Source organism: Lactuca virosa, chromosome 5 (genome assembly GCF_052849685.1).
Source record: "Lactuca virosa cultivar CGN04683 chromosome 5, Lactuca_virosa_CGN04683_v6, whole genome shotgun sequence".
Classification (NCBI taxonomy): domain Eukaryota; kingdom Viridiplantae; phylum Streptophyta; class Magnoliopsida; order Asterales; family Asteraceae; genus Lactuca; species Lactuca virosa.
Window position 1 is genome coordinate 266993362 of NC_136430.1, and position 26398 is coordinate 267019759.

The 26398-nt window shown below is 33.2% G+C and overlaps 1 protein-coding gene across 1 annotated transcript in view; it reads left to right on the forward strand.

The window, feature by feature from the left end:
• LOC145112712 (putative mitochondrial protein AtMg00860) overlaps nt 1-12098 on the forward strand; it is a 53245-nt gene extending 41147 nt beyond the window's left edge. The window contains exon 2 of the mRNA XM_079048847.1: nt 11988-12098. Within this exon, the coding sequence (XP_078904973.1) occupies nt 11988-12098 (111 nt within the window). The remainder of the gene's footprint in view (nt 1-11987) is intronic.
• Nucleotides 12099-26398: the final 14300 nt, after the last annotated feature.

Here is a 26398-nt window from a genome sequence, read left to right on the forward strand (position 1 = left end):
TCATCGATTTTTGTTACTGTTTAGTATGGTTTTTAATTTTCTTTTTATTTAGCTCTAATAAATCATAAAACCACTTTAAGGAATGTGAAAATATTATTTCTTATTTTTCGCAGCTTGTACCTTATATTTAAGACTCCGAAAAATATTTTGGCAATTTTTGAAAATGTATATCTATTTTTTCTTGAATTTTTGTGTTTATAATGGACTAAAAACAGGAAAAATAGTTTTACTCATCCAAAATTCATGAAAATTTACCAGAAACTCTTATAATATGTTTGGATGATACATAAAAATTTTGATGATTTTTATCTTCTGTATGCTATTTTTCTTCTATTTTTCCAAGATTTAATACACTTAAATGTACAAAAATCAGAAAAATTGTGTTAAACTTTTTGAAAACACATATTAATATCTTTCCTAGATTATGTACACTGTAAAATAGTTACACAAAAATTACAAGAATTTTTCATGATAATTTACTATTTTTCCATGATTTTATGATTATTCATGGAATTAAATGGTGAAAAATAGTTAGACGAATCAAAAATTCAAGAAAATTTATCTTAAGGTGTTTGACTTCAATTAAAAATGAAATACAAAGTTTGGGAAAGTTTAGAACTAAATTGATTTCGTTTTGAATATTTAATCATTAGAACACCTCTAAAATGTTAAATATTAACATTTCTATAATGGAAATTTTCCACTTAAATTGTTATATAACAATTGATTCTTTGAAACTTAATTTCCACAGAAAAATGTTTGTAACTTATCAATATTAAATTTTGACACATTATTGGCATAATTCTATTGTAGTAGTAAGTATACTAGTATTAGATTTCAATTAGAGACTCATTAGTGTGTAACATCGTTGTAGGAAAACGATAGTGGTACGAGTGGAGCGTAGATCAAGGCATCATTTGCATCATCTCAATGCATTGTGAGTATTCACCACTCCCCTATTTTCGGTTTTTACGTTTTGGGGTGGAAAAGCATGTCCTAAACTATTTATGTTCGTTGTATTTATTTGACTCGTATAAACTTGGTTGCTATATTTTGCATATTGTGAGCATTCACGCACTCTCCTATTTTCAGTTTTTATGTTTTGGGGTGGAAAAGCATGTCCCGAAAAACTATTATTTGTTCGTTGTATTTAAATTGATTTATATCAAACATGATTGCTATTTTATTGCTATATCTCTCTATGTATGTCTATGCAACACGAAACATGAGAACTTATCGTATTAAGGCCCTTCCCTTATCTCTAACCATTAACTCTTTGAGCCAATGGTCATTATGGATAGCGCTATTAGGAATTGACAACTCCTCACTCGCCCTATTGCTGGAGTGCATGATACCATATTCATCTATGGAACGATAAGCATAGATCTTGATAGGGCTTCAGTCATAGGTTTGGTTGAGACTCATTGTTTGCTCATACACATACAAACTTGTTGTTTATTATGGCAATAAACTCGTTTATCAATTATAGCAATCAACTTTGTTTCATATTATAGCAATAAACTTTGTATCTCATTATAACAACGAACTTTTGTTACTAAATACTTATTTACTTGTTTTAGCAACAAAATTGGTTGCTTCTTATAGTAACAAATTTGTTTGCTCCTTGTAGCAATGAAACTTGATTACTCATTTTAGTAACAAACTTTATTTCCCATGAGGATATGAACGTTGCATCTCTTTTGGGCAACATACTTTATTTCTCATGATGACAACGAACTTTGTTTACACAAACTTATTTACTCATTTTAGCAATATATTTTTATCTATGGAAACTTATATCAAAATTTGATTTCGATTCATGAAACCAATATTATTTTTAAACTTGTGAGTACTCACCAACTATTTTTATAGTTGACGCTCGTTTTACATGCTTTTTCAGGAATCATCGAGTAAGTGGCACTTAGGGACACTTCACTTTTAGGAGCATTCGCATGTGTTGTATTTCAATTTACATTGTAATTTCTTTTAAAAGTTGTTCAAACCCATTGTGAATTTGTAATGATTTTTAATACTATGGTTGGTGTTGTCTTTTAACTTTTGCGATGAAACCCTTTGTACTGCCACGCCCTGTGTTTCCGCTTTAGCGGGGTGTGACAGGAAATGGTATCAGAGCTGAAGGTTATAGAGAATACCGGTTTTCCTTTGGAGAACCACAACTATAGCCAAAAAAAATTTCAAAATGTTTTTAAAATACCGAACATACTACTAGTATAACTAATTCGAGTACGCATTATTGGACTTTAACTAAGTATAGCCTGGCCAACTATGCTTAATTAAGGAAACTTAATGCGAGGCTTGAAACGGTTATAGTAGAATTATGTTCAAAACAATTTTCAACTTAAACTTTTGAAAAACAAAATTTTTGGTGTGCGTACGGGCATTACATATTATAGGCATTCATCTATATACACTTAGAAACTAAGTTCACTATTATATCAATGCCCTTATTTAGAAATATTCTTATCCCTTATCAAGTGCTAGGTTATATCACTAGCCACTCTAGGAGCAATGCACATAGTACTAAGAACGGGTATTCCTCGGTAGCTATTGACTTTAGATGTAAGATTAGTAGCTAGATATACACAAGTAATAATCTTAAGTCGAAACCTATACCAATTATTCCTCAATACCTCTTCATCGTCTTCGTACTGTAGTTACAACTAGGAAAGCGTTCCGATACCGACACGGATGAAAATTGGAGCATCGCGTAAGGAGGTAGATGAGTCGTTTCTAAGTAGCCACTTGGATACCATTGGCGGGCATTACGGATTCGACTCACAAGGAGACACAAAGGTTTAACCTATTGCTACTAATACGTGAGACCTTATTACTACGCTACGATTTAGCTTTAGGTTGTTTCCACCTTCAGGTTAAAACTTAACATATGATATCCCTTTGACCTCTATAAAAGGCCACGAAATTACATTGACACCATAAAACGTTTTTCAAACAATTTTTCTTGCCCTTTATCTTAGGGAAAAAGACATCGGTACTCGTCTTATACTCGCCTTGTACTCGCCTTAGTATTTAGGTACGATCAGCTACACTAATATACTTATTCCTTACTTCTTAATCTTCCATCGAAAAATTATTTCGTTTCATCGGTTTTATTTATCATCGATAAAATACTTTATAACCACTTCATACAACTTACTAGACATTTCCTAACAATGTAAGCCATATTCTCGCTAAAAATCTTTTGACAACTTGCTTTAACTTAACACTTTTCTTCAAAACTCAATTTAACCAATATTGGTTTTAACCTTGCTATTTCAAATTCATTTCAAATTCATTTCAATGGATTGATGTGCTTTTAAGGGCATATAAACCATTTTAAACATTGCTTACCATTTTGACACATCTTCGAAAAACTAGAAACATTTTCTTTTATAATCGTGTTTAAACTCTTTACTATAAAACTTAAACATATGACGTTAAAGTTCATATTATGTGTAAAAGCTTCATCGGATCTTCAAACCACTTTTGTTTTAAGACTTTTGACTACTTCCCCATTTAGGTATCGTACTTTACTTAAATGTGTTTTCTTGAAACCCAACATGGTATTTTTACAACTTTCTAATCCAAATGTGTTTACAAGACATCACTGATGCCTACATTTCAAAACACACCTTATTTGTTTATTTTATTTCAAATTAGTTTTATAATCTGTGTTTATAAAACTTACAACATTGCAAAACTTAGTGTTCACTTTTAAATTTCCAGTGACACCTTCAACAATGTATAATTACTCTTCTAAATCTATTGAGTCTTTACCTTATATATTTTAACTATTATTGAATTCCATTCTAAAAAGTCAAATTGTCAGCTTTTCAACTACCGTTTGTAGTGCTTCTTCTTTTTCACAAATGGAGTTTAACTTAATAAGGTAACTCGTGATTATTAGCAAACATTCTAAGACTCTCACATGTCTATTTAATCATCAATATACATCAAATATTAAAGTTTGAAATATATCTCAACCTGGTTTTAATCTACCTATAGGTATTATTCTTATAATTTTAACAATAACAATCATTGTCGCCGCTACCTTCCTTTTTCTTTCCCCCGCACTTGATTTCTTGCTCTCCTTATGATTTTAGATCTCGCACACCCATAATAGTAACATAATACATTGTCTAACTTTGTTTCTGTCTATTTTGCTTCTCCTAGTATCATGTTTGTACACATACATACTAGAAGTCTATCCTTTCGTTTTGAGCGATTAATACATGTATAGCCGTGAGGAATAATTTTTATTTAGTCAACTTTGATATATTCAATTACGCCTTTTTATCATATACATCTTGTTTTTATTTTGAAATCTCTATAAACAAGTGATCCTTATTTACATTTGCTCTTTCGTTCTAAATTCAGAAACTTGATATAAAATGCAATTTTCATTGTATTTTTCCTTATAATTAATACACAAGATGAATACTCTTATGCTTATAATTTTTCTATATCCGGAAAATATATGTGAAGGATATGTATCCTTATGTTTCTTCTTTTCTTTAAATACATCAAGAATTTTGAATTTTACGATTATCTATTCTCTAAATGATTGTTTTTGTAGAAACACTAAACTATGAATGCCCTATTTTGAAGATTGACATTTTTACACCTTTCTTAAAATAGTAATTTACTTTGCAATTTTCAGTGAGTTCCTAAACTCTCAAGCTTGTTTTCATAAGTATTTTGACTCCTCGTAAACATAGATTTGTCCTGACTTAGACAATTAGTCAATTTTTCAAATAGCGTAATATCAATAATTTCAATAAAAAAAAAATTTCCCTTAATGACGACTTAAACCTTTAACTTTAATTAATCTTTATATTATTTTACTACTTTGTTGGATCGCCACACATGTATCTTCATTATCTTGGAATTATTACACATTTTGATAATAGTGAGATTAATTATCATTTCTAAACAGACATTTTGATAACAATGAGATTTTTAATCACTTCTAAACACTTAAAATGCTATATACACAATGTGATTTAATTTATCATAAATTTTCATCGCCTCCATTTGCACCAATGACTCTCTAAATATATTTATTCTTCGAATAAGGTTTTATTATTGTAAGAGTAACCGTAGTAGTAATTATAGCCTCGGAGATGCTCAATCATTCGTAATTTATTTTGTCGACGACACTTAATTAGCCTTTACATTTGAGATGTACCAAAACGTCGTTGCCTACCCTTAGTACGTATTTTTAGGAACTTACCCTCAATCGCTTCTCTTTCATTCGTGCTACCCCTTCTTATTTCAAAATACATCCTTTCCAGATGTAGTAGCCAACCCGGAAGTGAACAAATTGTTCCTAATCTCTTCTTTATTAGGCGGCGAATTTACACTTAGTGCTAATTTAGAACGCGACTTAAGGATCAATGCGGATTTAACGCTCAGTGCAGTTAGTGCTTCAGCAAAACTTATAGCTCTCTTAATTCAGATAATATCTAACTAGATGATATTTTTCGACTAGGTCGCCATGTTTGGATCATGATTTCCATGATCCTAATTTCTCGCAATCTAAATTGTAGAACTCGAATTAAGGAAACATTAATTTGACTATAGCTAAAGAATTGGGCTTTTCCCTTGAGGAAATAAACCCGAAATAATCAAAGAACATTGCAAGTCACCACCTCTCCAACTATATAATTGTATTCGACTGAGTTCTAATAGAATACGTGACGAATTGAATTTCGGGGCGAAATTCTTTCAACCGGGGGAGAATGTGACAACCGTCAAAATTCGAGTCGGTTCTAGATTTGAATAAACTTAGTTGCACATATACGAACGACACATACTCGACTTAGTGACTAGAAGCTCAGTTATAACCTACTAGAAACTTGGAAGCAACTAGAAAAAATGGATAATGTACTTAGATTTCACATTGATATGTGAATTCTACAACTATTTAACTGTAGAGGCTATCCATATTCGGGTCACTCTTTGACTCGAACACCTTTTCATGAATCATATACACACATCATGCACTTGACCTAGAAGTAGAAATTAGGTCAAAGTCTCATAGAAACTTAAGTCAAAGTTGAAGACTAGGACTACTATACTTGATTCCTCAATTTCGCTTGAATCTCGGAATCACTACATAGAATGTCAATAAACCGATAAAAATAAATTATAAACATTATTTATAACTATAAAAGAGTTATAATACCATAAGATAATTTAAAGTCTCAAATATTATATTTATTTTGATATCCAAATGTTTACAAACTCTCAAAAACCCTAAAAACCCTAAAACTTAAATTTTATAAAGTTTAACATCAAGAATTCTATAAAAATAGTTATGAAACTTATAATATTATCTTAAAACAATTAAATTCAGGGAAATATAATCAAGGAAAATAAAAATTTAAGTCATTAACATTCATCCTTAATTTATAAGTCAAAAATCAAGGTTTCATGAATAAAAACTTGATTTTAGTGCACATTTTATATAAAATTTAGATATTTTATAAAATAACTTAAATTTTATAAAACAAAATGAATGAGAAAGGGTTATTATACTCAAAATTTCGGACCCCTTTCTTCCCATATCTCTCTCTCACACTCTCAGTCTCCAACACACACACATCTCTCTTCTTTCTCTCTCTAGAAAACTCTCTCTACCTTCTCTCTAATTTATTTTTCTCCAAACACCACAACCACAGCCTCTTAACCACGAAATTATGGAGATTCATAAGGGTTTTTCAAGCCACAAATAAATTTAAGGTAAAGAACATACATCTCTTGAAGATCCACAACAATGATTTAAGCCATGCATGTGCATTTTACTTCAAAAACCGACTTCTACTTCTTCATCTTCTTCAAACTTGTTTTCTTTTTGTTAAAATGGTTTTTAGAACATCATGGGTGTGTTTTAACACCATGCATGTATGATAAACAAGGTTGCATGTTCATGATCTTAGTGCAAAAATCGATTTTAAGGATTAAAACATCAAACTCAAGTTAAGAGTTTTTTAGAAACCAAATTTTGTTCATAAATGAATGTATACATTTTGATAAGTTTTAATCTTTTGATCTCTGGAAACATGACTAGAATATAAGTTTATCATGATATCTTTTAAAATATTTCAAAAGATTTACTCAAAGAAATGATGAAAACTCATTTAACTTGAGCACTTAACATCATTTATTAAGAGGTATAAAAATATCTTCATTCAAAAGCCTTTAGAACATGTTGCAAAAACTCTCAAAGTAACATCAATAATTTTTACCAAAATCATAAGAATCAAGTTTTCTCTATAATTGTTTGAGCCTTTAGGCATGTTTTTCGACATCAAAAATAAGAAAACAATTTTTCATTGTTATTAAATTGTTTGAAGTTGCATTCTGGAAATTTTCAGCTCAATATATATTTTCTTTATTTTTACATGAAAATAATAATAAAATAGAGTGTTAAAGCATATAAAATACTTAAACTTGTAAATAAATTCTGGAAATATTTGTGGATGACCCTTTAAGTTACTAAACATCTCTCATGAAGTTTCATCGATTTTTGTTACTGTTTAGTATGGTTTTTAATTTTCTTTTTATTTAGCTCTAATAAATCATAAAACCACTTTAAGGAATGTCAAAATATTATTTCTTATTTTTCGCAGCTTGTACCTTATATTTAAGACTCCGAAAAATATTTTGGCAATTTTTGAAAATGTAAATCTATTTTTCTTGAATTTTTGTGTTTATAATGGACTAAAAACAGGAAAAATAGTTTTACTCATCTAAAATTTAATACACTTAAATGTACAAAAATCAGAAAAATTGTGTTAAACTTTTTGAAAACACATATTAATATTTTTCCTAGATTATGTACACTGTAAAATAGTTACACAAAAATTACAATAATTTTTCATGATAATTTACTATTTTTCCATGATTTTATGATTATTCATGGAATTAAATGGTGAAAAATAGTTAGACGAATCAAAAATTCAAGAACATTTATCTTAAGGTGTTTGACTTCAATTAAAAATGAAATACAAAGTTTGGGAAAGTTTAGAACTAAATTTATTTCGTTTTGAATATTTAATCATTGGAACACCTCTAAAATGTTAAATATTAACATTTCAATAATGGAAATTTTCCACTTAAATTGTTATATAACAATTGATTATTTGAAACTTAATTTCCACAGAAAAATGTTTGTAACTTATCAATATTAAATTTTGACACATTATTGGCATAATTCTATTGTAGTAGTAAGTATACTAGTATTAGATTTCAATTAGAGACTCATTAGTGTGTAACATCGTTGTAGGAAAACGATAGTGGTACGAGTGGAGCGTAGATCAAGGCATCATTTGCATCATCTCAATGCATTGTGAGTATTCACCACTCCCCTATTTTCGGTTTTTACGTTTTGGGGTGGAAAAGCATGTCCTAAACTATTTATGTTCATTGTATTTATTTGACTCGTATAAACTTGGTTGCTATATTTTGCATATTGTGAGCATTCACGCACTCTCCTATTTTCAGTTTTTATGTTTTGGGGTGGAAAAGCATGTCCCGAAAAACTATTATTTGTTCGTTGTATTTAAATTGATTTATATCAAACATGATTGCTATTTTATTGCTATATCTCTCTATGTTTGTCTATGCAACACGAAACATGAGAACTTATCGTATTAAGGCCCTTCCCTTATCTCTAACCATTAACTCTTTGAGCCAATGGTCATTATGGATAGCGCTATTAGGAATTGACAACTCCTCACTCGCCCTATTGCTGGAGTGCATGATACCATATTCATCTATGGAACGATAAGCATAGATCTTGATAGGGCTTCAGTCATAGGTTTGGTTGAGACTCATTGTTTGCTCATACACATACAAACTTGTTGTTTATTATGGCAATAAACTCGTTTATCAATTATAGCAATCAACTTTGTTTCATATTATAGCAATAAACTTTGTATCTCATTATAACAACGAACTTTTGTTACTAAATACTTATTTACTTGTTTTAGCAACAAAATTGGTTGCTTCTTATAGTAACAAATTTGTTTGCTCCTTGTAGCAATGAAACTTGATTACTCATTTTAGTAACAAACTTTATTTCCCATGAGGATATGAACGTTGCATCTCTTTTGGGCAACATACTTTATTTCTCATGATGACAACGAACTTTGTTTACACAAACTTATTTACTCATTTTAGCAATATATTTTTATCTATGGAAACTTATATCAAAATTTGATTTCGATTCATGAAACCAATATTATTTTTAAACTTGTGAGTACTCACCAACTATTTTTATAGTTGACGCTCGTTTTACATGCTTTTTCAGGAATCATCGAGTAAGTGGCACTTAGGGACACTTCACTTTTAGGAGCATTCGCATGTGTTGTATTTCAATTTACATTGTAATTTCTTTTAAAAGTTGTTCAAACCCATTGTGAATTTGTAATGATTTTTAATACTATGGTTGGTGTTGTCTTTTAACTTTTGCGATGAAACCCTTTGTACTGCCACGCCCTGTGTTTCCGCTTTAGCGGGGTGTGACATTTGAGGAGCGGATTATAACTGTTCAAAAATTTTATGGGATTATTGAGGCGTCTTAGGAGATAGAGCTTAGTTTGGAGAGATAGTTGGGAAAGAGGAAGCGGGTGCAGTACTTGAATATGCTAAAAACTACTAATAAGCTTGATTTTCTTATGCCAATCACTAAGGTTCAGCAGGACCACAACATTTGTGGTAAAGGGTGGAAGGACTCATGAGTCTGTATGCCACATGTCTAAATACGACAGGTACATATAGAAAGGACATCTTCGTCCAGATTGCATAATGGAGGTGGATTTATGTCACTATTGTCATCATCATGGTAATATTAGGGCCAAATGAATGTATTTAGTGGTAGGGCGACACATGCCTCAACACTTGTTGGTTTGTAGGAAGTGGAGCCAAAGCTTATATATATATATATATATATATATATATATATATATATATATATATATATATATATATATATATAATTCTTTGTGTTTTATTATGTTTTTATTATATTCTTGTTAAATATGTTTGAGAAGTTGCATGAATAGGTCTACATAGCCTAAGAATTAGTTACAGGACTGCATATACGATTCTATATTATATACATATGTTAAAACTGATCCAGACTACGATAGCAATGTGGTAGTGGTTTGTTATTATGGGGAGGGGTTGGATGGATACGTTTGAGACGGAGATTGTTTACTATTACAAACATGTATGAGTTCAGATTCCAAGTGGGGAAGAGCGACCCATTAAGGGCAAGGGTCTAAGGACTGTGATATTTGCATATTTAATCATATAATTCATGCATTATCTTACTATTTTGCGTTGTATTTGTTTCAAATAATGAACAAAAGATACTTAATTTGTTTAAAATTTTATTTACAGCAACAAAGACATGCTCGAAAGGGAAAGGAAGCGGAATCGACAATTGGAAGCTTGGATATTGGATTTTGAAGAAAAAGAAGAAATTTAATAAGAACACGACCTGTTATCTACGAACACGGCGTGTTGAGATGAAAAATCTCTATGGAATCATGCCTTGACGTACACACGTTTTTAATGAAGAACACGGCGTGTTGGGTCCTTGAAAATGTTGTGCTCCACCATTTTTCAGATTCTATTTAAGAATCGTTTATATTCGAAACCCTAACTTATGTTGGAGGTTTTTATTGATTTTTTGAGGCAATAGACATCCCCAAGGAGATGTGGATTACAGAATCCAACTAGAAGCTTTTGGTTGAAGAGATCTAAGGAAAAAGCACATCCTCTTTACTTAATTCTCTTGTCTACATCATGTTTTCAATGTGTAATTTCACTTTTATGATTGTTTCTGCTAAAGTCATGGGCTAAACACCCTACTTTCTTTTATAGTAGAGGATCATTATGAATATGGTTTGATTTAGTGGCTTTGGATTATGTTTAATTGATTATTTAACATGTTAAACTTGTTAAAAGAAACTTATATGTTAATAACAATTATTTTCTGTTGATTAATAATTTTATTGAGATTGCATGAACATCTTTCTTGATTGCTTGCCTCTTATGATTTTGGTGACCATCAAGATTGTAAGCCTAGTGTTGTGAACATAACCTAGGGTTAACTAGAAAATAAGTAAATTAATATGTGAGCTATATATGATGACCAACCATATATAAGTTAATTGAAGCAACCAATTTAATTAATTATTATTACAAGTCTTTCATGATGCGAACTTAACACTAGGAAACTTGTTAGTTTAATCAACTGATCACTGCTTGAATTGACTTGTTTGCTAAAGGATTAGTAATAGTGAACATGAACCTAATCACATTAGAAATCGGTAATTGATGATACATTAATCCATTACCCTTGCCACGAAATCAACCATAGGAATAAGTGAATCGAATCTAAACGGAAGTCTCTTTATACTTGAATCAAGTCGTCTTTTGTCCTTTAATTAGTTGTTAATTGTTTCTTTGTTAAGTGCTTAATTGATTGTTTAAGTTTCTAGTGTTGCAAAACTAGAGAAAAACCCCTTTTTAATAACTGTTTTAATTAGTTGACATTGGTAATAGCTTTAACTGTTTACCGTTCTCCGTGTTTGATACACTACTTACCAGCACTAAACTACTATTCGATTAGGTACACTGCCTATTGTGTGTTGGTTTTTGTTTAAGTTAGTTAGGATTAAAACTACTATATATTTCATACGTCTCAAGTTTTTGGCGCCGTTGCCGGGGAGCGCTTCTAAATGGTTTTTTTGCTAATTGTTATCGATCCTTTGTGTGAGATTTATCTCACATAAAGTTACAAGTTTTTCTGTTTTAAATTTCTTTTCTGTTTCTTCTATTTTCGCATTCAACACGCCGTGGTCAATTTTGAACACATCGTGTTTATCGTGTTTCCAGTTTTTCTTTTTCTTCGTTTTTGTTTGTTTTACACGTAATTTTCTATTTTGTTTCAGTTAGTCTATGAACCGGAGCTCGAATTCTACAGTAGTACCACCATTGGAAGATTTGGAATCAATTTTACGCAAAAAGAAGGGCAAAGCAATTGGGGAATCAAGCGGTTTTGAAAGCTTCGAGAAACTCTAGAAGACAAGGCAGCGGATCACGAGCCCGTAACACCCAAGTCACCCAAACCAGAAGTAGATATGGAAGATATTGCAAATATAGCCATGGAGAAATACAAGAAGAGGATGCGTGATGATACTGGACCAGGTCTTGTGCAACCAACCATTCCGGCATCATCAAACTTTGAGCTGAAGGGTCACATACTGGCAAATTTGCCTCGCGATACCATGCTACTAAGGATGCTACCGATTACACTCAAGGGTGCCGCAAAGGATTGGTTGAAAGAACTCCCTCCAGGATTAATAACTACATGGCCAAAGATGCGTGAAGATTTCATTCAGCAGTTCTGCCCTCCCTCCATCCCCCCCCCCCCCCCCCCCGAAGGTGTCAAGGTTAAAGAAAGAAATCTCTAATTTTGAACAACAAGGAGGCGAGTCTCTGTAACACTAGTCAATATAGGTCAATAATAATCACATGTGATTATGCCAATCATGTAATGTGATGTCGTTAAATTAATAATCTGATAAACTTACTATGTAGTTCATGATAAATTCTAATACAAATATGAACTTTGTTTATGATACAACTCAAAGTATATGTCCATACGATTCCAAAAATATAGAGAACGTCTGAATCTGACTTCTCGTGAAGAAGTTATGATAAACCGAACACTATAAATCTCTATAGTAAGAGGAATTTAAAATAGACTTAGAATTAGCTATTGAAGTCAAAAACGGAGTTCGTATGCGAAAGTTACAACCTTCCGAAGATACAGCTGTCAGAAACCGTAATCCGACTGAACTCACGACGTGAGCATAGAAACTCACGACGTGAGGAGTCAAATTGCCACATTTCGGACCTAGAAGATGTGTGACGAGGCTACGAAGGGATAAGCTCTAAACTCACGACGTGAACAATGATATTTCACGACGTGAGGAGTCATATGGCCACCTTCGGAAGCTAGAAGACAGATGGCAAGTCCACGAAGAGATAAGTTCCAAACTCACGACGTGAACAATGAGTTTCTCACGTCGTGAGGGCCAAAATCTTCCTATAAATAGCAAGTCCGGCCTTCTCTTTCCATACGCCTGAATTTCTTCTCTCTCTCACTCTCTCATTTGCTGAAGCCCTCTTGCATCTCGAGCCCGACGACCTCGTACCGCTGACCATTTCTGCTTAGATTACATAAAATCACGCTACTGAGGTGAGTTTCACGGCCCCACTTTCTAATATTTTCAGGGGAAAATGCATGCTAAATGTGACAACTGTCAATTCAGGTCATTCTCGGACTCATGCATCTTTATAATAACCATTGATGCACATCATGCCATGGCCTAGTAGTATAAATTAGGTCAAAATCTTGCATAAACTAGGATCCATCTAAGACCTAGGGCTAATATACTTGACACTTACGATTCTAGTAAGTTGCTTAACTACAATAGGAAATGCCATTGCTATAATTTGAATGAAACTTTCAAGCTTTGTTATAATTGAAAAAGGGTATAAAACCCTAAAAATAAATTAAAATATTCTAATTATACTTCATTATGATGATGAATATCAAACAATATTCCAAAAACCCTAAGAGAGCTAAAAATCCAAATTTATAAATCATAAAGCTTAAAAACTTTATAAAATTTGGCTATAAACTTTCTAATATCAAATTTTTATTAATCAAATTATGGATTATAATCATTGAAATAGAAATTAAATTATCATGCAATAATCATAATTTATTAGTTAAAAACAAGATTTTTTACAAATAAATCAAGAATTGCTTAATAAATATTTTTATAAAAATTAGGGTTTTTATAAAAATATTGAAGGGAATTTTATAAAATTTGAAATTAGGAGAGAGGAGGCCTAATGCATGATAGAGCCAGCCATTCTCCCCTCCCCATGCACTCTCTCTTCCCAAAACTCAATCATTAGACTTAAACCCTCACTCTACCTCTTCTCTCTTCACTCTCTCACACTCCACCCTCCTAACCCACAAACTCTCTTCCTCTCTCTCTCTAACCCACGAAATTTCTCTCATTCCTCTGCCAAATTTCGAGATTTTGAAGACCTTGAAGTGTTCTTGCTTCCCTCAAGATCAAAACCAAGGTAAACAACAAAATCTTCTTCCATAGTTTCATGATTCTACTTCCTTTTCTTCTTAGTTTTCTCTTCTTTTCGGATTCTATGCCTTTCCATGGCTAGAAATCTTTATTTTTCCCTTGTGGTTTGTAGATTCTCACCATAACACAATGCATGTGTTTGAAATGGTGAAAATCCGGGATCAAACCCATGCAAGGAGTGAAAATGATGCACATATGTTCATGTGACTTCAAAAACAAGTATTACATCTTCTTCTCCATTTCTTTTGTGTTCTTGCATGATCAAAAGCATTTAAACTATTTCTATTACATCTTAGATGCTCATTCACTCCATGCATGTGCTAGAAATCGGACCTTATCAGAGGCATGCATGATGTTCTTGTCAAAATGTCCTAAGGATGCACTCAAAGCAAACATGCAATCTGCAAGATTACTTTATTCAGCTTTGAACGACCATATATCGGTCATTACTTAACCAAATCATGATATTCTTTTTGTATTGGATAGTTCCATGAGTTAACTTTCAAACCCAACTGGTCTCACTGTAAAATATTAAATATCCGATTTTTGGCAATTTTTACAAAATGGTTGCGCAAACAGCTCTTTTTCTATGATCACCATTTTTGCCTTGCATGATCAATGGCCTTAAACCCAACCATAAATCTGGGGAAAAATACTTTAGAAACTTAACATATCCAGTGAATGATGGTTGAAATTTCGTGGCTTAAAACCCCACAGAATGTGCTTCATAAATTCATGAACTTCAGCCACATTTACATCTCATGCACCATTGCATGCAACATTTCTTATCTTGTTTGGGTTCAATACCCCTATTTCCCTTCTGAATAAATTTCGAACATTTTTCCTTTTGAAAGCCCTCACATGCATGTGATAATCTTTAAAATACCAAAAGCTTTTATTATTTCTTTGATTTATTAAAATTATTGCTAGAAACCAAGGGCATAAATCACATAAAATACTTCCAGAGGTCAATAAATCCGGAACAAATTCATGAATGACCCTTATGAAGGATAATGACCCCTCACTAAATTTCATCAATTTTTGTTGCTGTTTGGTATGCTTTCCGATTTTCTTTTTGTTAGGATATAATAAATCGGAAAACCACTTTGGAGAGTGTGAAAATTTTATCTAACAATTTTCGCATACCTTACCTGTGATGGATGACTAAGAAAAATAATTTCAACATTTTTCATCATGCCTTGCTATTTTTCCCAATTTTTGGTAATTATAATGGTTTAAAAATAGGAAAAATAGTTCTGATTATCTAAAATTCATGAAAATTTACCAGAACATCATGTTGTACAGTAGGAGGTTACATAAAAATTTTAAGGATTTTTCTCCACTTTAAACTATTTTTCTCTTAATTTCTAAAGTTAATTACACTTAAATTCACATAAATACCCAAAACCGGATTATACAATATGAAGACCACTTTTGGTATTTTTCCCAGGTTATTTATACTGTAAATGATGTTACAAAAAATTTTGGTAAATTATTTTAACTGTTTAATATTATTTCTTCAATTAATGATTATTTAAAGGAATAAAACAAGGAAAAATAGAAAATACCCACTGAAAAATATCTTTTATATTTTTCCCAGCCTATTTATGTACAATAACAGTTAATTAAAAAGTTTGGGTAATTTTGGAAACTGTTTTCTATTTATTTCAATTTTTATTGGAATAAATGCTCAAAAAAAATCATAAAATATAATTAAACAGCTTGGAAATCCATTTTTATAATTTTCCCAGCTTAGTATTGTGTAATAACAGTTAAATAAAAAGTTTGGGAATTTTTATCCTTTGAATGCTATTTTCGTAAATTTATGTTGTAATAAGGACTTAAAAATTTGGAAAATTTATATTCCAATGTGGTAATTAATCGCACGATTTGTAGAATTTCATTATTTCAGAAAAAGTGTAACCAATTAATATAAAATCAAATACTAAAACATAAATTGGCATTTCACTATATGTAGAATTTAGTATATTAGCATTAGATTTCGACATGGAAACTCACTAGTGTGTGTTTGATGTCGTAAGATCCCGGTAGTAAGACGTTGGTGCATTCCGAAGTACCCCTTGTACCTACTCGAAACGTTGTGAGTATTCACCACTCCCCTATTTTCGTTTTTTTTTTACGTTTTGGGGTGGAAAAGCATGTCCTAAACTATTTATGTTCGTTATATTTAGTTGACTCGTATAAACTTGACTACTATATTTTGCATATTGTGAGTATTCACGCACTCCCCTATTTTCAGTTTTTATGTTTTAGGGTGGAAAAGCATGTCCAGAAAAACTATTATTTGCATGTTGTATTTAAATTGAATTGTATCAAACACGATTGCTATTGTATTGCTATGTTTCTCTATGTATGTCTATGCAACACGGAACATGAGAACTTATCGTACTAAGGCCCTTCCCTTATCTCTAACCATTAACTCTTTGAGACAATGGTCATTATGGATAGCGTTATTAGGAATTGACAACTCCTCACTCGCCCGAATCGCTGGAGTGCATGATACCATATTCATCTATGGAACGATAAGCATAGATCTCGATAGGGCTTCAGTCATAGGTTTGGTTGAGACTCATTGTTTGCTCATACACATACAAACTCGTTTCTCGTTATAGCAATAATCTTGTATTCATTAATAGCAATCAACTTTGTTTATCATCAAAGCAATGTACTTGTATTTACGAAAAGCCTTATTCCAAGCTCGATTTTATAAACTTGTGAACTCACCAACTATTTTCATAGTTGACGCTCGTTTTACATGCTTTTTCAGGAAATAATTAGTAAGTGGATATAAAGATTCATCATCATAGAGCATGCTGCATCGTGTTGAAGTTAATTGTGGAGTTTTCTTTGAACAATGTTATTTTGGAAAAACTTGTATTTTGTTTCTTTGAAGCTATGGGTTGTAAACTTTTAAATACTACTATGGTGATGTATCATTATCTTTTGCAATGAAACCGTTATCGCTGTCATACCTTGCGTTTCCGCTTTAGCGGGGTGTGACAGAAGTGGTATCAGAGCTAAAGTTATAGAGAACATCAGTTTTCCTTTAAGAAAACACAACCTATAACTAAAACTTATAAAAATTCTTTTTACATCAAACATATTACTAATATAATTAGGTCGGGAATTGTATCGTTGGACCTCAATTAAACATAGCCTGATCACCTATGTTTAATTAAGGAAAGATTTATACAAAGCTTGAGCTAATTATAATGGGAATATGTTCAACAAAAATTTTTGAGAAAACTTTATTTCAAAAAAAAAATTCAAAAAGGTTAATTTTGGTGTGTGTAAGCATTGCATATTATAGGCATGCATTGTCATTTATTTCATATCTCATTGAATCTATGTCTCAGTCCACTATGTCGACATTGTCATCTTCCCACGCTGCCGCCTCAGCCGATGAGTCCGGCTACGTCACTATTATCCCTCGACGTAATCCCCCCGCCTCGGTAGAAGAAGACCCATCAGAGGATACGGAAGATACAAGGAACTCGGTGGAGATCAGCGATGACAACGCCCCGAGTCAACGACACGAGGCATCACCTACATCAGTGTTGCCACAACCACCACTTTATGGACTTCGCATTCGGAGGACGGCGAGGAAGAGTGTTCCCATTCCAGGAAGGATACCCACCAGCACAGCAGGACATGGCACGACAGGACCTAGCGGGGTAGGACCCAGCGATGCAGGACCGAGAGCACCCTCACCACAGCAAGTCATAGGGATACCTGTCAGACAGCCAGGTATGACCCCGGAGGAGTCCCGGAGATTGCAGCCAATAGCAGCGGGCCTACGTCACAGTCTCGCTGTGATAGCTAGACATCGGGAAGTTTTGGATGAAGTCGTGACAGGAATGGAAATCCTGTTTCAGCATTCGATGGAGACTGCTGACACTGCTAGTACTGCTAGACGAGTGGCATGTCGTGCGATGACCGCATATTATGTGCTTGTTGGGCTATTACTGATTGTGGTGTTGATGTTTCTTGTTGGGATAGCGATTAGTGTTTGGTTCTGATTTCAGTATTTTATTCTATTTTGTCATAAAATGAAAACCCATGTTGGGTGTCTTTTGGGAAAAACATTTGAAACTTTATTTTGGATTTGATGTATTGGTTTGGTTTCTAAGACAATGTCAAATGGTAATGAAGAATTTTATTTTATGTTTGAAAACTTTTACTATGAGGTCAAACCCTAGAATTTATTTGGTAAATGGACGAATAAATATATTTTTCTTTTCTTTTCTTTCTAAAATATATATGTCTAGTATTAATGCAAACCAATGATTTGACAACACTTACGGTTTTCAAAATAGTAGTGAACTAAATATTATACATTATTTTATGTATTTATACGTATTTCTTCTCCTGTGTAATAGAACCATGTCAGGAAGGCCTAATCGCGGGCGCTCACAGAACGAAACACCCGATGTTGCTCAAGTGGTAGCACAACAACTCATGGCAGCAATCCCAAACATTGTCACTCAAGTAACTGCGGGACTTAATGCTAACCAAGGAAGTAGTGGAGGAAACCGGGGAAACAATGAAAGAGAATGCAACTACAAGTCCTTTATGGCCTGTAAACCTAAGGAATTCCATGGAAAGGAAGGTACGGTTGGGTTGCTGAAATGGATTGACAGTATGGAGTCGGTCCTTCACATTAGCAAATGTGTCGAATGCAACAAAGTGGAGTATGCAACTTGTCTACTTCAGGATAGGGCATTGACCTGGTGGAATACTTTAGTGCAAACCCGAGGTCATGCAACGGCATATCAGCTAACTTGGGAAGACCTAAAGAAGCTGCTGATAGAGGAGTATTGTCCCAAGGATGAAATTCAGAAGCTTGAATCTGAGTTCTGGAACCATTCTATGGTTAGAACACAAATAGAGAAGTACACAGTCCGATTTCATGAACTAGCAAAACTGGTACCTCACATGGTTACTCCTGAGGAGAAACGGATAGATCGTTACATCTGGGGTCTGGCACCAGAGATTCGGGGAATGGTTACTTCAGCAAATCCAACCACTATTCAGAGTGCAGTAAGTCTAGCAAATCGACTAACCAATGATGTGATAAGGATGGGAGCATCGACAAAGGAAAACTCTAGTAGCAAGAGGAAGCCAGCAGATCAGGGAGAGAAGAAGTATGGAGGCAAGTCAGGGAGGAAGCAGAAAGTCTCAAGAAACTTTATGGTAAGAGCCCAGGAGCAAGAATCAGTGAAAACTCAAGAACGGGAAGTGCAGGAACGAAAGCAGTAATCAGGGCCGCTTCCGAAGTGCAATAAGTGTAACTTCCATCACAAGGGAGCTTGCCCAGTGTGCCAAAACTGTAAGCAAACATGCCATTACTCGAAGTATTGTAAGGTGAATAAGGAGGGAAAAAGGACATGTTACGAGTGCGGGAGTACTGATCATCTCCGTAGAGCATGTCCCAAACTGAACAATGGACCTGGTAACAATGGACAAGGCCAAGCCAGGCAAAACTTTCAACGAAATCAAGTTGGACGGCCAAGAGGTGTAGCCTTTGTGATTGGTGCAGAAGAAGCTCGTCAGAACCCTGAAGTGATAACAGGTACGTTTCTCCTGAACAACCATTTTGCATCAGTAATATTCGATGCGGGAGCAGATAGGAGTTTTGTTTCTTTAGCATTTAGACCGTTAATTGGCTTGAAATCGAGAAAGATGAGGAATGCTTATGCTATTGAACTTGCTGATGGGTATGAAATTAGGGCTAATGATATAATTCCTGGTTGTACTCTGAATTTAGCTGATAAACTCTTTAGCATTGACCTAATTCCTATAGAGCTAGGTAGTTTTGATGTGATAGTAGGGATGGATTGGTTATCCAAAAATAAAGCAGATATTGGTTGTTTCGAGAAAGTCATTAGAGTGCCTCTCCCTAATGGAGAAACCTTTATCATACACGGTGAGAAGCCAGGAAGAAGTTTAAACATAGTATCAAGCGTGAAGGTTCACAAGTACCTGAAATTCCCCAATGGAAATGGGAGCAAATATCTATGGATTTCGTTACCAAACTTCCTAGAACTTCTAAAGGTCACGACTCAATTTGGGTCATAGTGGATCGACTGACGAAATCTGCTCACTTTCTCCCCATTCGGGAAGATTTCAAGATGGAAAAAATTGGCCCAAATCTACATCGACAAAATTGTTTCTCTGCATGGTGTACCCCTGTCTATCATTTCTGATAGAGATAGTCGCTTTACATCTCGATTTTGGTGGATGTTACAGAAGGCACTAGGAACCAAGATAGATTTAAGCACAGCTTACCACCCTCAGACAGATGGGCAAACAGAGAGAACAATACAAACATTGGAAGACATGCTACGAGCGTGTATCATTGAGTTCAAAGGAAATTGGGATACTCATTTGCCTCTAATTGAGTTTTCCTACAATAACAGTTACCACACGAGTATCCAATGTGCTCCATATGAAGCATTGTATGGACGTAAGTGTCGTTCTCCCTTATGCTGGACAGAAATCGGAGACAGACAGTTGGCTAGACTCGAACTTATCCAGGAAACATCTGACAAGATTGCTATCATCAAGGATAGGCTTAAAGCTGCTAGAGATCGTCAGAAAAGTTATGCGGATAATCGTCGTAAACCATTAGAATTCCAAGTAGGAGACAAGGTACTTTTAAAAGTGTCGCCTTGGAAAGGGCTTGTGCGTTTTGGTAAGAAAGGAAAACTAAGCCCGAGATATGTTGGACCCTTTGAAGTCATTGAAAGGATTGGTCCGGTAGCTTATAAACTCCAGTTGCCCCAAGAGTTAAGCGTCATTCACGACACATTCCACGTCTCCAATCTTAAGAAATGTCTAGCCGACGAAACATTGATAGTACCCCTGGAGGAAATTAAGATCAATGATAAGCTAAACTTCGTTGAGGAACCGATAGAAATCCTTGGCAGGGAGGTAAAACAACTTAAGCGGAGTAAGATTCCAATTGTGAAAGTTCGATGGAACTCAAAACGCGGGCCGGAGTACACCTGGGAGCGTGAGGACTTCATGAAGGAAAAGTATCCACAACTTTTCCCATGCGATGCAAGCAATGACATAGAATGAATTTCGGGACGAAATTCTTTTTAAGTGGGGGATACTGTGACAACTGTCAATTCAGGTCATTCTCGGACTCATGCATCTTTATAATAACCATTCATGCACATCATGCCATGGCCTAGTAGTATAAATTAGGTCAAAATCTTGCATAAACTAGGATCCATCTAAGACCTAGGGCTAATATACTTGACACTTACGATTCTAGTAAGTTGCTTAACTACAATAGGAAATGCCATTGCTATAATTTGAATGAAACTTTCAAGCTTTGTTATAATTGAAAAAGGGTATAAAACCCTAAAAATAAATTAAAATATTCTAATTATACTTCATTATGATGATGAATATCAAACAATATTCCAAAAACCCTAAGAGAGCTAAAAATCCAAATTTATAAATCATAAAGCTTAAAAACTTTATAAAATTTGGCTATAAACTTTCTAATATCAAATTTTTATTAATCAAATTATGGATTATAATCATTGAAATAGAAATTAAATTATCATGCAATAATCATAATTTATTAGTTAAAAACAAGATTTTTTACAAATAAATCAAGAATTGCTTAATAAATATTTTTATAAAAATTAGGGTTTTTATAAAAATATTGGAGGGAATTTTATAAAATTTGAAATTAGGAGAGAGGAGGCCTAATGCATGATAGAGCCAGCCATTCTCCCCTCCCCATGCACTCTCTCTTCCCAAAACTCAATCATTAGACTTAAACCCTCACTCTACCTCTTCTCTCTTCACTCTCTCACACTCCACCCTCCTAGCCCACAAACTCTCTTCCTCTCTCTCTCTAACCCACGAAATTTCTCTCATTCCTCTGCCAAATTTCGAGATTTTGAAGACCTTGAAGTGTTCTTACTTCCCTCAAGATCAAAACCAAGGTAAACAACAACATCTTCTTCCATAGTTTCATGATTCTACTTCCTTTTCTTCTTAGTTTTCTCTTCTTTTCGGATTCTATGCCTTTCCATGGCTAGAAATCTTTATTTTTCCCTTGTGGTTTGTAGATTCTCACCATAACACAATGCATGTGTTTGAAATGGTGAAAATTCGGGATCAAACCCATGCAAGGAGTGAAAATGATGCACATATGTTCATGTGACTTCAAAAACAAGTATTACATCTTCTTCTCCATTTCTTTTGTGTTCTTGCATGATCAAAAGCATTTAAACCATTTCTAGTACATCTTAGATGCTCATTCACTCCATGCATGTGCTAGAAATCGGACCTTATCAAAGGCATGCATGATGTTCTTGTCAAAATGTCCTAAGGATGCACTCAAAGCAAACATGCAATCTGCCAGATTACTTTATTCAGCTTTGAACGACCATATCTCGGTCATTACTTAACCAAATCATGATATTCTTTTTGTATTGGATAGTTCCATGAGTTAACTTTCAAACCCAACTGGTCTCACTGTAAAATATTAAATATCCGATTTTTGGCAATTTTTACAAAATAGTTGCGCAAACAGATCTTTTTCTATGATCACCATTTTTGCCTTGCATGATCAATGGCCTTAAACCCAACCATAAATCTGGGGAAAAATACTTTAGAAACTTAACATATCCAGTGAATGATGGTTGAAATTTCGTGGCTTAAAACCCCCACAGAATGTGCTTCATAAATTCATGAACTTCAGCCACATTTACATCTCATGCACCATTGCATGCAACATTTCTTATCTTGTTTGGGTTCAATACCCCTATTTCCCTTCTGAATAAATTTCGAACATTTTTCCTTTTGAAAGCCCTCACATGCATGTGATAATCTTTAAAATACCAAAAGCTTTTATTATTTCTTTGATTTATTAAAATTATTGCTAGAAACCGAGGGCATAAATCACATAAAATACTTCCAGAGGTCAATAAATCCGGAACAAATTCATGAATGACCCTTATGAAAGATAATGACCCCTCACTAAATTTCATCAATTTTTGTTGCTGTTTGGTATACTTTCCGATTTTCTTTTTGTTAGGATATAATAAATCGGAAAACCACTTTGGAGAGTGTGAAAATTTTATCTAACAATTTTCGCATACCTTACCTGTGATGGATGACTAAGAAAAATAATTTCAACATTTTTCATCATGCCTTGCTATTTTTCCCAATTTTTGGTAATTATAATGGTTTAAAAATAGGAAAAATAGTTCTGATTATCCAAAATTCATGAAAATTTACCAGAACATCATGTTGTACAGTAGGAGGTTACATAAAAATTTTAAGGATTTTTCTCCACTGTAAACTATTTTTCTCTTAATTTCTAAAGTTAATTACACTTAAATTCACATAAATACCCAAAACCGGATTATACAATATGAAGACCACTTTTGGTATTTTTCCCAGGTTATTTATACTGTAAATGATGTTACAAAAAATTTTGGTAAATTATTTTAACTGTTTAATATTATTTCTTCAATTAATGATTATTTAAAGGAATAAAACAAGGAAAAATAGAAATACCCACTGAAAAATATCTTTTATATTTTTCGCAGCCTATTTATGTACAATAACAGTTAATTAAAAAGTTTGGGTAATTTTGGAAACTGTTTTCTATTTATTTCAATTTTTATTGGAATAAATGCTCAAAAAAAATCATAAAATATAATTAAACAGCTTGGAAATCCATTTTTATAATTTTCCCAGCTTAGTATTGTGTAATAACAGTTAAATAAAAAGTTTGGGAATTTTTATCCTTTGAATGCTATTTTCGTAAATTTATGTTGTAATAAAGACTTAAAAATTTGGAAAATTTATATTCCAATGTGGTAATTAATCGCACGATTTGTAGAATTTCATTATTTCAGAAAAAGTGTAACCAATTAATATAAAATCAAATACTAAAACATAAATTGGCATTTCACTATATGTAGAATTTAGTATATTAGCATTAGATTTCGACATGGAAACTCACTAGTGTGTGTTTGATGTCGTAGGATCCCGGTAGTAAGACGTTGGTGCATTCCGAAGTACCCCTTGTACCTACTCGAAACGTTGTGAGTATTCACCACTCCCCTATTTTCGTTTTTTTTACGTTTTGGGGTGGAAAAGCATGTCCTAAACTATTTATGTTCGTTATATTTAGTTGACTCGTATAAACTTGACTACTATATTTTGCATATTGTGAGTATTCACGCACTCCCCTATTTTCAGTTTTTATGTTTTGGGGTGGAAAAGCATGTCCAGAAAAACTATTATTTGCATGTTGTATTTAAATTGAATTGTATCAAACACGATTGCTATTGTATTGCTATGTTTCTCTATGTATGTCTATGCAACACGGAACATGAGAACTTATCGTACTAAGGCCCTTCCCTTATCTCTAACCATTAACTCTTTGAGCCAATGGTCATTATGAATAGCGCTATTAGGAATTGACAACTCCTCACTCGCCCGAATCGCTGGAGTGCATGATACCATATTCATCTATGGAACGATAAGCATAGATCTCGATAGGGCTTCAGTCATAGGTTTGGTTGAGACTCATTGTTTGCTCATACACATACAAACTCGTTTCTCGTTATAGCAATAATCTTGTATTCATTAATAGCATCAACTTTGTTTATCATCAAAGCAATGTACTTGTATTTACGAAAAGCCTTATTCCAAGCTCGATTTTATAAACTTGTGAACTCACCAACTATTTTCATAGTTGACGCTCGTTTTACATGCTTTTTCAGGAAATAATTAGTAAGTGGATATAAAGATTCATCATCATAGAGCATGCTGCATCGTGTTGAAGTTAATTGTGGAGTTTTCTTTAAACAATGTTATTTTGGAAAAACTTGTATTTTGTTTCTTTGAAGCTATGGGTTGTAAACTTTTAAATACTGCTATGGTGATGTATCATTATCTTTTGCAATGAAACCGTTATCGTTGTCATACCTTGCGTTTCCGCTTTAGCGGGGTGTGACACTAAATATTGTATATATGTTACTATTATGTCTATATGATAGTATATTAGTATCAACGTAGATAGTTATATTAACCGGGATATAGTTATTCTAAATATAATATTTCAATATATACAACTATTATCAACTTGTTAGCATGTTATTGTTATAGTAGTATACTAATGTAGATCTTGAGTTATACTTAGGATTCTATAAATATTTTGTGTGCGATATAGTCCGAGAGTTATACTCATACGTTCTATATGTTAATTGATAGGTACGTTGTTATTGTTGGTTTTATGTCAAGATAAAACTAGGAACGTTATATCTTGTTATTGTTGGTTTTATGTTATGATAAAACCTGGTTTTAACTCAAAGTTATAGCTATTATACTGCCTAAGTATTATAAATATTAGGAGTAATGTTTAAAGCATAGTCTAATAACTTAGGGTTTTAGACACGAATATGTTTTTACTACTAGAACTAACGAACCTCGACAAGTCTACTTGAGTTATTGTATTCCTCAACTAAGATTGGAAAACTTAGGGAAAATCCTCTGACCTGTAACCGTTAATCCCGTGTGAGCGAGGAAGTCGTATATGAATAAGATACGAGATGACAACCCCCCTCGTAGTTGCTAGCTACAACCCAACGGTCTGCGAGTGACGAACTTTCCTTTTATTTGTTTATTGTTCTGACGTTGATGAAGCGTGTAGAACTTATCTTAAGATGCGAAACTTGTAGCATCAAGCAGAGGTCTGAAACTAGTCATATAGCCGCGGTTACGGACTCATGGTAGCAAATTGTTAGAAGCATTATACTTTGTCGTTATACAAGTATTAATGTTAAGTATAAATTTCCCAAACACTTATACTCTAAGTACAAGAAACTAGTAGGTATACTACTTCTATATTAAGTAGATAATTATGCCTAGCACACATACTCATATATAATTGAAATAGATTTATACGTAGCGGTTTTACTCGTATAGAATTGAAACAGATTTATATGTAGCGGCTTTTACTCGTATAGAATTGAAATAGATTTATACGTAGCGGTTTTTACTCGTATAGAATTGAAATAAGATTTATACGTAGCAACCTTCGTTTGTATGGAATTACAAACACTTATATTCATAGTATATGAGACTTATAGGTATACTACTTCTTTGCTAAGTATACT